General features: G+C 41.7%; 1 protein-coding gene across 1 annotated transcript in view; it reads right to left on the bottom strand.

Annotated features, from left to right (window-relative positions):
* Window positions 1–4,321, bottom strand: part of fgf11a (fibroblast growth factor 11a) — a 72,282-nt gene extending 67,961 nt beyond the window's left edge. The window contains exons 1-2 of the mRNA XM_008435590.2: window positions 4,158–4,321; window positions 3,000–3,836 (exon numbers count right to left, since the gene is read on the bottom strand). Of these exons, the coding sequence (XP_008433812.1) occupies window positions 3,000–3,192 (193 nt within the window). The 5' untranslated portion in view covers window positions 3,193–3,836; window positions 4,158–4,321. The remainder of the gene's footprint in view (window positions 1–2,999; window positions 3,837–4,157) is intronic.
* Between the last annotated feature and the right edge of the window lie 8,948 nt (window positions 4,322–13,269).

Below are 13,269 nucleotides of genomic sequence, written 5' to 3'. Positions count from 1 at the left end.
TCCATCTAGAGTAGCCGCTCAACCCTACACAATGAACGTATCAAAATAGATAAATGACATTTCTCACCCAATGACAGAGTCCTTAATTGCTCGTTTTCTCAAAATGTCAAGCATTACAACATAAGGGTAGTCTGACCACCTGCTTCATTTAGTCCCAGACTGCCAGTCCTCGATCTCCCGGCTCAGGAATTTATCGGCTTCCGCTGGAGTGTCGAACGTAGCAGTGTTATTATTCACAGTAACCAGGAACAGCGCAGGGTATCGGAATCCATAACGAATCCCCTTGGACCTGCATTGCTCCCTGATAGCTTGGAACGCCTGACGTTTCTTCATTACAGCTGARGTGAGGTCGGGAAAGATGAACACCGAGCGACCGTCGTACTGCAGAGGACCCTTCTCTCTSGCCAACCGTAGCACCCGCTCCTTCTCTTGAAAATAGTGCAGCCTGACAATGATGGCTCTCGCCTTCCCGTCTTTAGCCTGCGTCAAGCTCCGGTGTGCCCGATCCACCTCAATTGGCCGATCAAAGTTGTCTTCTCCCAGCAGTTTAGGTARTAGTTTGCAGACAAAGTCMGTCGGTCTACCATTCTCCGCTTTCTCTTGTATGCCCACAATACGGATATTCTGCCGGCGCGAGCGCGCCTCCAAATCCTCCAGYTTAGCTTGCTGCTGAGAGCATTGCGCAGCTAGGCTATCGTATTGCTTCTCCAGCTCCGAAATCCGTCTCTCTTGTGACACGACTGCGGCCTCGGTTGATGTCACACGGTCACTAATATCGGAAAGCGCCGCTTTGAGACTGGAAATTGATCCATTAAGCTCCACAAACCTCATGTCGACCGTGCTGCTAAGTTTGCTTATGGCTGCTAGGACGTCCTCATTAGTGGCGGATGGACCTGGAGAGCACGTGGGGCTCGTGTTAGCATTAGCCGCCTTCACGCCTGCTAGCTTGGTCCGGTCGTCCGGGGTATCATCCTCCGAGCCTTTGTCTTTTTTATTACCTTTTGGCTTCGTTGTCCTGTTCATAATGCGATGGCACACTACAAATATGCTGCGCAGAAGTTTAAATATTATTTAAGGTGAGATATTGGTGGAGTTGAGTCGGAGCTTCCTCAAAACACGTCTACTCCATATTGAGACCTAGGCCACGCCCCGGGTGTCCAAACTTTTTGACAAGTGGGTCAAAACTGTCAACTCCAAAGACGTCGCGGGTCAAAAAAACCAACATAACACCAAGCAAATAAAGTAGCTCGATATTTATGGTAGATCAAAAACGCGAAAGTGATTTTTATAATAATGTTTTAGTAAATTTCCTCCAAAAACTCAGAAATTTTGTGATTAATTTCAGAAATCCTCTAGAAAACTTGGAAAGTTTCTAGAAAAATGTTCAAAAAGATTTTTCGACATTTGAAATTCAGAAATTTCCAAGTTTTTTTTTTTTTAAATCTCTGATGTTAATCTAAAAATGTGATTTTCTAAAAGTACATTTTCTTGTTTTTTCTAGAAATTTTCTGGGGTTATTCTCCAAAGTTATGACTTTTATTGTCGATTTACAGCCTTTTTTTTCTACAACTGCCCTAATACAACGTAGCAGATTTGACATGTATTAAAAGAAATACATCTAGTTTCCAGTTTCTCTGGGACTCGATTGAATAAATTTATTATCAGTAATAAGAACAGGATTTGGGTCTCTCTCTTTCAAAATGTTGCTACATTAAGCCAAGTTTAAGAAAGAATAAAAGCTGATTTCAGTGCAGCAAAGTTGACTTTCAGTAAAAGTCTCTTGGTTTTACCTTTTGTTAAAACTTAGTTAGAAAAACAAGAATACTTTGTGTTGTACTTTACATTTTCCTGTGTAAGAAAATTATGCTGGTAACGATTTTTACCCTGACTACAAATTAAAAGTTTCATCTGCATCTAAAGGCCAAATTTTTTTACATTCTTGAAGTTTGGGGGCCGCACAAAATAAGTCCAATGGCCACAAATGGCCCCCGGGCCACAGTTTGGACACCCCTGGTTTAAACTAATGTTTTTGAAATGGTTTTATGTTTCTGAAGAATTACGCTGAAAAAACGCCAAATCTTACCAGGTATTTTTGATTTTCAGTGCAAATATCGTGTTACACTTAAAATAAGAATAAAATAATTTATAAGTAACTTTTCAGAAAGATATAGGAGCTTGTTTTAAGTAAATAATTCCTTAATATTGATAAAAATATGCTAGTTCCATTGGCAGATTATTTTACTTATCAAATGAGAAAAATGTCTTAAATAATCTGCCAATGGAAATAGTAGTTTTCACCAACATTAAGGAATTGTTTACCTAAAACAAGCCCCCATTACTTATTTGTTATTTTATTATTTCAAGTGTACTAAATACTTTAAGATTTTTTGTTTTTGCAGTGATACTTTAGGGTTTCAACCTTTAAAACGTGCCCAAAATGCCCAAAACTAATCTCACAGCAGGAAAAAAGGTAAATATTCGGCAAAAGCTTAGATGAAACCGAAGCTAAATTGTTGTTTCCATTGGTTTGTGAAAATCACAATTAGCTGCAACACATGTAAAAGTGTGTGTGAGCTGCCTTTAATAAAGCCCTGGCAGAGTCCCGGCCTTCAGAATCAGAAATGAGACGTCTCCTGACATTTTTATTTAGCGCTGTGAATCACTGTCGGTTAGAGCCAAGTTCACTGTGTGCCTCCAGATTTACCAGCATGTGTCCGTGTGCCGACACGTGCCCCAACAGAGCCATCTCTGCAGTCACAACACGGTGGTCAGTGTTACTGAACCGTGCACGTTAAGCTGAAGTTTACTCCCTTCCTGCTGATGCTGTTATGCAGAGCTGTGAGGAAGGATTGGTTGGGACGTTTTCCATGTTCAGATTAAGTTCTGAAGTCTGAAATTAAAGGGCTGTGCATGTACTCTGGTGAGGCTTTACAGTTCAGGATTAATCAAAATCCCTTTAGCCGCAAAACTCAGCGAGGAAGGACAGAACGTCAACTCACCCGGTCTTTTTTCCATTTTTCTCCCTCGACTGCCACATAGTCGAACTTTTGATATCAATATCAGGATTTGTTTCTGGCAGAGTGACTTGTTGCTCTTCGGGCACGGCTTGCGCTTGCTGGCAATCTGCCGGTTTGCTTGGGGGTCCTTGACCTCCCTTCGCTGGCGAATGAGGGAGCTGGCGAGAGCGGCCATCTTCCCAGCGCCGAGCCTTACCCTGCTTCGCCGGCCTTTGGCGGCTCGGTGGCGCCCAGGTGTCCAGGGGTTCCTCGGGCCACCCCCACCGCCCGCTCACCCAGGGCGATGAAGCACCGCTGAGGGGAAAGCTGCAGAACGGACGAAGACGTTGGGGTGGTTCCGATTCAGGACGGTCCAAAGAAATAAGGATGAAGATGTGAACACAAGGGTGGCTACTTCAAAATCCCAGACAGGTTTGATGAAAGCAGGTGAAGAAGGTGAAGAAATCGATGATTTTTTTGGTTTGAAGTCGCCGATCTTCTGCTGGGACGAGCCATTTCCAATTCCCCCGAGAGCACTCCCGGCTCCGGCCAAGTTCAGCTCAACCAAGTCCGAAAGGACACCGAACCATCCGCCACATCGTGAGCCCAAACACAAATCAGTCCAGATTTCAACCCCTTCACCTTCTGTCCTTCACCAGTGAAATTTCTCCATCCGTGACCGCGTCGGAGCAAGACGAGTCAGAAGAAGCAGTCCCGTCCGGCCCGAGTTATCAGGTCTGCAAGCTTGTCAAGGGACGCGGTCCTTGATGAATGGAGCGTGCCTTGATTCCAGGCTCTCTCTCCAGCTCCCCTGGCATCACCCCTCCGATCACTTGCGCGCTGAGAGAAGAAGGAAAAAGAGACACACAAAGGCTTGATGAATCCACTACTGCCCAGAGACAGAGGTGACATTCAAAAACAAGCGAGAAAGAATGCAGGGAAGAGGGAGGGGGGTTCAAGAAGAAGAGCAGCTAGTCTCTCGTATCCCCCCCTTCTGTCCGATCGAGCTCTCCAACTCTGAGAGCGGAGCGCGGCGCTGTGTCCTTCAGCCAGGCATGCCGCCTCACAGCAGGGGGACGGGGGATGAATGAATGTAGAGGAGGAGATGAGATGACGAGGGTGGGGGTTAGTGGAGTGATCTTGCAGGTAGATGTGCCTTACTCTCATGCGAGAGTCTCCGCCGGAGGGGGACAGTGGTCCGGTCCGGTCGGGGCGCAAGTCTGTCCATGAATGTGTAGAGAGGAGTCAGTGGTCGGGGGGCGACCTCTCTGAAAGCGCACGTGTAGATGGAGCGGTGGCACAAGGTGAAGGCGTGTGACACAGGCATGTGAATGTGTGAGTGTGTGCTTGTGTGACTCGGCGTCTCATTCGTCCCTGTTCACAGTGCATTACTGAACGAGTGTGCTTCACACACACACACACACACACTCCTGCTCTCTCTCTTTAATTCATTTCCCTGAACACTCCTCTTTCTCCTTCCCATTTCTCCTCCCCCTCCGTCTTTCAGATCCCACCTTCCACGTCGGAGATTTTAGGTCCCACCTATCGCCTGGGACGGGGTTGGGTTGGGTCGGGCTTGGCGGGGGTTGGTGGGGTACCCCAGGCTCCACCCCTCTCCCCCCTCAACACCAAGCTCTGAAGTGATGTTGGCTTAAAGAGACAAACTGAGCCAGCCTGTCAGTGCTGAGCTCTGAGCTCTGGAAAGGACGTAAAGATACCGTGACACAGTCTGGGCCAGTCAGCAACCTTACGTCACCGCCGTCATGTACGCCAAACACTAAAACGCTCCATCAAACACTTGTACCGCCTAGCTCAACATGACAAGAAGTCGCATTTGACCGGATATGAACAAGGACCTTTGCACAAAAACTCTGGTCTACCGAGATTCCAGCTGCTTCTTGTAGGTAGTGCTAAAGCCAACTTTCAAAATTTCAAAGATCTGAATGCGAGTATTTGACTTTCTCTTTTTTATGCTTTGCTGATCACCTGATGATTCATAATTTGTAAAACATTATGTGTTAAATGGGTTTTTGTCATGTTTTTGGTTCAAGGCACTTATGTAATAGAGATTTTAAATCTAAGAGTGTTTTTGCTGCTTTAAGGTGACCTACTATGCTTAATCAAACAGCTGAGGAGAAGCCTATTGGCTAAAATGAGTCTTAATAACGAGGTTGTATTCTGGCAAGTTCTGCCTATTTTGAGTTCCTTTCAGAACAAGCCGTTTTAGTCACTTTGAATAAGCTGCTGTTGCTGGCCGCACCCCCCTAACTTTTACACTCACACATGAAAATGGCTGCAAACAGATGTGCAATTACACAACCGTACTCCTTTGAAAAGCAGAAGTGGAGCCTCCTGAGCAACCAACAAGAATGCAGCAAGTGGTTTCTGGATGGTAAGTCAACAACAAAACACTTTTCTCTTCCAGCAGCCATTGTACAGAGCATAGAGTGGAAAAACCAGCTGCCCAAACATGCTGAACTAAGCTTGGGTTGCTAGGTAACGGCGCAGTGCCAGTCCAATGTGACCTAACAATTGGGAGGTTTGTGAAACGACTCATTTTCCAGACACCAAAAAACATTTACTAATTGCCCAAAAGCGGCTGAGAATCTGACAAAAGTATAAAAACAAGCAAAATACGAATTTTGAATAGTAGGTTCCCTTTAATAACAATGCAGAATGGCTCAGTTTTAGGACTGCTGCCTTGCAGAAAGACGGTCCTGGGTTTGAATCCCAGTCTGGGGTCTTTCTGCATGTTCTCCTTATCCATGTCTGGGTTCGCTCTGGGTACTCCTGCTTCCTTCTAACAATGAAAAGACACGAAAGATACCAAACAATATTGAATGAGTAAAGTCTTTACCCCTGTTCCTTTCCAAAGCAGTGGAGTTGACGAGGCAGATTCTGTTCCTGTCTCTTAAAGTCAGGATAGTTTGCTCACTTATAGGAGAAAAGATGTCATTTTCGGAGTTAAACAAGAGTTTTGGATTTACTTAGCAACCATAGGAGAAAATTCACTTAGTGGAGCCGCGGTGATAAACTGCCCACACAAGCTGAAAAAAGGGTGTAAAATAATTTCTGCTCTGATGTTATACAAGGTTTGCATTGAACTGAGATGACAGCTAAGCAAGAGTGCTCACCCTTTGGAGCAGCCGGCGTTCCCCCAGGACGAAATGTAAAGCGATCGAGGGAATCTGTGATTTGTGAGAGGAAATGGCCTGCCTCTCTATTTCTCTCCGTTTCTGCTGGCCTAGTAAAGAGCAGCAGGAGAAAACCCTGCAGGATTCCCCCCTTTACACACACCAACACATACTCACCTATGGCAGGTTTCCTGAGCTGTTAAATAACATAATTATCTCTCCGCACTCCAGTGCTTTACTCTCACAGCAGTGTCCATTCTGGGAGGCATCCACAACATTCACCATGAGGATCAACGTGGCACCGACTCAGAGAGTCTGCCAAACGGAAACAAAACACTGGCAAATTCATGGTGAATAACATAACGGGGCTCCTTTGGGGTCAATTAGGGTCAAACTGTCAATTCCTAACAAGCAATCTGGCAGGATTTTCTCTCCCTAAGCACCAGAATAAAAAAACGTGTATTAACTGTTTGTTGTGCCTTGGACAAGTTTTCTATTGCTTTAGCATAACTTTAGCTAACTTTGCTTTAGCTAACATTGAAAACGTTTTAGCACACTCTAAATCAGGGGAGTCAAACTCATTTTCGTTTTGGGTCAAATCAAGATCATAAATGCTCTTAAAGGGCCGGTTTTGCCAGAACGCATTGATAAAACCTGTGCACAAACTGTTAAAATATCAATGGATTCTTAAAATTCAATAATATTATTGAACATATTTTCAGTCCCTCCAGGATTTTACAATTGTTTTGTGATTTTTTGCAATAAAAATCAAAGTGTTTGTGGTATTAATTTGGAAATATTTGCGCTTATTTATGATGGTAAATGCAACTATATAATGACATCAACTGAGGCCCCCTGGTGGCGTGGAGGCTTAATTCGCATCGGCTCTGCTGTTGGAGTTGCTGCCTGCGTCACAAGAGCGACTTCCTTACAATAATTGGAGCCGCCATCTGTAAAAACTTACATCGACTGAGCGTACTTGGAGCTTTAAGGATGAGTTGAGCCACACTGAAAAAACAAAGTGAAAATAAACCATTTGATTGGCAAAAGGAGAGACTTACCCAGAGTGCCTTGCATGGAAGACCTGAGTATTGTAACCGCTGCCTCGAGGGACCAAAATAAATAAGAGGTTAAAGGGACAATCCTGTTTTAGTTTTACACAAAGAAACAGAACTGAGCCTAAGTGATAGAGGCGAGAGGTGAAATGGGGATTCACCCTTAAGAACAAAGTCTCAACAAGCAAAGGGTGGAAAAATACAGACGCCAGCAGACTGGAATGAAGACATCATTGTGCACAAACCAGCCGAGACACAGAAGAGGGAACGCCAGGGGAGAAAACAGCAACGCTAAGGAGACAAGCACAAACTCTGGCCAAGATACAGATATACGGAGACAAAGGGACAATAAAACAAAGAGGCACAGAGAGGATTGGATTAGACCTCATAGCCTATTTGTCGGGGTGTGAGCATGAGAAGACATATTTTCTTGAAATGTGTTGCTTGTACATACGGCTGGACAATATGCCTGAAAAATGTATCACTATATAAGAGTTTCATATCAGTCAATAGTGATTGATTTTTTAAAATTTACATACAGGTCCTTCTCAAAAAATTAGCATATTGTGATAAAGTTCATTATTTTCCATAATGTTTTAATGAATTTTGGGTTTTCATGAGCTGTATGCCAAAATCATCAGTATAAAAACAATAAAAGACCTGAAATATTTCAGTTGGTGTGCAATGAATCTAAAATATATGACAGTTTAATTTTTATCTTTACATTATGGAAAATAATGAACTTTATCATAATATGCTAATTTTTTGAGAAGGACCTGAATCTGAAAAACTTGCTTTCCTGTTTTATCCAGTTTTCATTACATGCTGTTATTGTTTATGCTGCAAAAAAAAATAAAAAATCATACCAAGTATTTTTGTCTAGTTGCTAGTGCTCATATCTTAGTTTTATAAAATTTCAGGTGTACCAACTTAAAAGTTTTTTGTTTTTTTTTACCAACATTTTGGGAGTTTTTCTAAGTAAATAATTCCTTGATATTGATTTAAAAAGTCCTAGTTCCACCTGCAGATTCATATAAACAAAATAATATTGCTTTTAATCATTATTAAGGAATTATTAACTTAAAAAAAGTTGTTATATCTTGTAGAAAAGGAAGTTTTGTCTTATTTCTAGTGTATTCAGATACAGCACTAGAAACTAGATCAATAAAACTTAGTAAGTTTTTGTGTTATTTGCAGTTTATTTTTAGGCACAGTAGCGAAACATTAAACTGCTGCTGCGCCAGTCACTCCACGCCTCGTTGCTAGGTAACCACAGAATGAATGAGTTGCTAGGTAACCAAAGAATGCTTAGCTGGCTGTGAGAGGTTAAAGTCTTTGTCTTGGTGAAATTATTGAATATTCTATTAGACGTATTATCTATTGATTTTGATTATGTACATTTATATATATATTACTATTGATTCAGTGACCAACTCCGCTTATACATTCATTTATGTAGCATCCAGTCAGTTTTGAGAGGGACATAACTGAAGGTTAAATTATGATTTATTACAGCCATCCATAACATTCACCTGAGAGCTAGACAAGAATAAATAATGACAATCAGCAGTTACAGATTTTTCTCTAAACATTTCGAGTTAATCAATTAAGCTTCAATCCCAGTTGCAAACCTTGTTCCCTTAGCGACTGGAGCTAGGTGTGTCGCAATAAGCAATAAATCAATTAATTGGGCAATAAATTAAAATAAACTCAACAATTTCCATTTTTATGATGTATAATTTTTTGGGTTTTTTTCTCTTCCTACCAAAAACTGGATGATAAAAGTCATCAGTTTTGTGCTATGGTCTCAATTGGCCTTTTTTTATACAAACAAATTTGTTCACAGAAACTTTTTAATTCATTTTATTTGTGGTTTTGTTTATTTTGGATATTCTTCCAGTGTTCATTAGAATTTAAAGTTTATTGCATTACTTTTCCTTTACTATTATATCACTTGAAAATCGTCTCAGAACAACATTATTGTTTATAACTTTTGAGACAATTTAGCGTCCAGCAAAATGTGTTATCGTGGCAGGACTGGACTAACTGAAGCTAAATTGAGTAGCTTTTGTAAACTTTTTTCTGTTAACCTTTTCAGATATGACTGTGTTCCGTTACCAGAGCAACGGAACACGGTTGCTATGGTACAGAAGCTTAACCAGAGATTTACCAAAATAAAAGCGTATAACCTCAGATTAACAAGGCCAGCTTTACCCAGTTGGCCTTTTCAAATTGATTTTGGTCCCAGAGCAGCTCCAGGTTTTCCATTCATCCCGTTCGTGACTGTGGTCGTTGTTTAATCACGTTTTAGCATCTGGAGGAATAAAAGATGGTAGAGATACCAAACCTATTAGTCAGGGTTTGTCATCTCGACGTGGGGAATTGCATGAAGGGAGCTGAGGGCGCAGATGTATTATGACTTCATATTTCAACCAACATCCCTCCAAGTCTTTGGTGTCACAGACAAAAAAATAATAAATAAAATCCAATAAGGTCGGAAAGTTTACGCTGGAGCCATGTTGCTGCTCACGTTTATCATGAGTTTACGTCGGTCTGTCGGCGGACGGCGCTCCATTTCGGAGTCAAACCGTGTATAACGCCAAGTCTCCAGACACAGCAGTGAATTAGACCCTGAATTACACCTCGGCGGCACAGCACTGTCTCAGATAATGTAGTAATGGACTGCTCCTGTGTGCCAGTCAGGGGCTGTTAACCGGCACCAGCCTGAGACAAATGGGCCCCAAATTGGGATTGATATGGAGGCTTTCCTGCGGGGAACTTTAAATGAACACATAATGCAGGTATCCGCCACTCTGACTTCCCTCGATGCTGCAAATAAAAGTTGGTGACAGAAAAAGACAGCAGGCTGGAATGCAGATGTATGGTGGCTGCAAGATTGGGTCGACAGATTCACATAAATCTGCTGGACGCTGCAGCGTGTCGGACCGTGCAAAAGTTATAAACCAAACCAGTAACATGTATCCTGCTCTGTCAATTAGCCAGACTTTCTTAGGGTGTTAGATTTTAACCAGTGAGTTCCAGAAGGTTCTACAAGGTGAGTTTGACAAGAAAAAAGTCAGAATATTACAAGAATAAAGTGGAAATAATATGAAAATAATGTAATATGAGAAAAAAGTCATGACATCACGAGAATAAAGTTATAGTATGAGAATGAATTCGGAATATTGCAAAGATACATTCTTAATATTACAAAAATAAATATTATAAAAATGAAGTTGTATTATTATTATAGACAAAAATAGCAGGAGTAAATTTCTGCTAAATACTCTGACATTTTTGATTAATCTCAGAAACTTTTTTTTAGAAAAAAAACTGGAAAATTCTGAGTTGGGAAATTCAAAAATCTTAGATTTTTCAAACTCAGAAATGTCCAAGTTTTCAAAGTCGTTATATCATGACTTCATTTTCATATTCTTATGACTTTATTCTTGTAATACAATTACTTCTTATGATTTGTTAGGGCTGCGGTGGACAGAACATAAAAGTGTAAATTTCTGCTTAAAACTCAGAGATTTTGAGATTAATCTCGGAAATTTTCTAGAACAAACTTGAAAGGGGAAAACATCATGTTACAAAGTAAATAATCCACCGAAGGAACAAGAACTTTTTCATCAATATTAAGAAATTATTGACTTTTTAAAAAAAGCTTCTATAACTTGCAGAAAATTATAAGTTTTTTCTTATTTCAATTGCACTACTTGGTAATATTTTCTTTTAGTTTTGCAGTAACAAATTACTATTTCCAAGTAACTTGACCAAGTTACACGACAAATCGAGACTCATAAAAACATCAGGATTTACAGACGTTGGATTGGATGGAGCTTCTAACCTCGTTAGCTGCTGATTATTCATGCGACCGTCAGATTTTTCCTCTGCTGTTGTGACCATGTGAGCAGAGAAAGGTTCATGTTCTCCCCACCAAGCGATTATGTGAGAGCAGCAAGGCGTCACTTTCTACACTTTTCTGTCTTTTTTACAAGACGAGTAACAAGACTGAAGCTCCCACTAATGGTTCTGCCAGAGACGTCCCAGTCTGCAGACTGGAACCATCGTGAGGCTCAACGTGAGCGCAGAAAGTCTGAGCCTCGACTGAAAGGAAAAACTGTCGACTCTGGAAATATAACACCAAAAAAAAAAAGTATTTTATGTGATAATCATAAACATCTAAATTAGAACCAGACTTATAGAGGAAGATTTCTACTTTGACAAAGAAAGCAAAACTAAATCTTCAAAGAAACAACTCGAAGAACCAAACTGACTCTTTAGCTGCTTTTCCATTGATCATATAATTACACAATTTTATATTTTGAAAAAAACTCACGCTTTTTATTTAAAGTTGTAGCGTTTGCTTGAGGTGGTTTTTCAGCTGTGCCAAAATTGGTTTCATTTGCAAAACGGCAACAGAAATACTCTTTCCACATCACGCAAGTCATGAAATCAACAACTGGATGCTGCTACTGGCAGAAACGACGAAGAGGACGACAGGAAGTGGTAGGAGTGTCACGGCGTAGCACGTTTTTAATGTGGTTTTAATTGCGTTTCTTATTTAATTGAAACACAGCAATTGTGAAATTGTGCTTTTTCTACTTTAGTAAAATATCAACAAAGTTTTGCCCACATTTGTAATGGAAACGCAGCCAGTGATTCATGACGAGGTGTAGTTTAAACGAGAGATACAGCCGGATGTCGTCAGCATCATAAAAATACAGAATAATGTAAAATTAAAATTACAGCGGGCCCAGAACAGAGCCTTGTGGTACTCAAGTGGTACCGTTGGAGGATAACCTGAAGTTTGAAGTGAACGATTTCAGTGATAAATGAAGAACAAGACGAGTCGCCAGTATCTGGAGTGTTGATTTGATTCTTTCATGCATGTTTTATAAATCCTTTCATCTCCCACGGCAACCATTCTCCCCCACTCAGCTCCTTCAGACTAGCCAGTAGCAATCAGCAAACACCTGGTGGACGCCGGACAAACCAGATCTTCTCATTGCGCCACACATATAAAAACACTCCCATTGGAAATTGTGTTTTTTTTTACTTTAGTGAAGCATTGACAAAGTTTTTGTTTCCGATTCACCCCAGCAGCGATACGACCAACGATTTAACGCCGGAGGATCAGACCTGTGGCTCCCTGCAGCGGCGCCTCCATCTGGGAAGCAGTCAATCTTTTCCAAACCGTCCGGCGTCGTAAACATTGTCTCTTTGTGTGTCCTGGATGTTCATGAGTGAGCAGAATCACAGACAAGAAGTCCAAAGTCATGAGCGGCGGTTTAAAACGGGAAGAGAGGACCTGACAGGACAGAGGCCAGGAGGCACTGACATTATGTCCTGAGACAGAACTCTGCACAGCACGACTCGAGAGGAGACGAAAGGAGGAGAGGACAGAAACAGAAAGATGAGGGAAGGGAAGCTGACAAGGGACACAAAAAAAAAAGAAAAGATCCATCTGAGCCGACAGAAAGCAGAGGAGGAAGAAATGCAAGCAGCTTTGAATTCTCAAGGAGCCGAAGACATGGAGGAGGAGGAGGACGGACCCGACCCGACCCGCTGTCTGGTGGAGATACCAAACAATCCCTCTGCAGCTCAGAGACCCAAACCAGCTCGGTTCGCTGGAAAGAGGAAGTAGGACACAAACTGCACTGTTTGACGGCTCATTCAAGCCTTTTTAAAGGGCCGGCATCATGAAAAACCAACGTCGTGTTGTAATGTTAGCTCAAAAACATATCCTTCGTCTCCACGACAACCATTCAGCTGGTTGGTCTTAGCTCCGCCTTCGAGACGTAGCTCCTCCCCCACTCAGCTCCTTCAGACTAGCCAGCAGCAATTAGCAAACACCCAGAACATCTGCTGAGCTCGTTAAAGGAGCTACTTCTCAGTGCAACGCTGATAAAAACGATAAAGGATTAACAGAGGAGGGATGTTATTATTTTAAAGAGACAGAGGCCCAATTTCAAGGCGTTAAATCCAGTAAAATGTATTTTAAGTCAGTATTTTTATAACAACTGAAGGTGTCATAATTACTTGATTAAAGTGGCAAAATGTGCCTGGAAAATACATGAT

The sequence above is a fragment of the Poecilia reticulata genome, linkage group LG18 (assembly GCF_000633615.1).
Source record: "Poecilia reticulata strain Guanapo linkage group LG18, Guppy_female_1.0+MT, whole genome shotgun sequence".
NCBI lineage: Eukaryota > Metazoa > Chordata > Actinopteri > Cyprinodontiformes > Poeciliidae > Poecilia > Poecilia reticulata.
The sequence above is the reverse complement of the archived record's forward strand: the minus strand, read 5'-3'. Positions and strand labels throughout refer to the sequence as shown.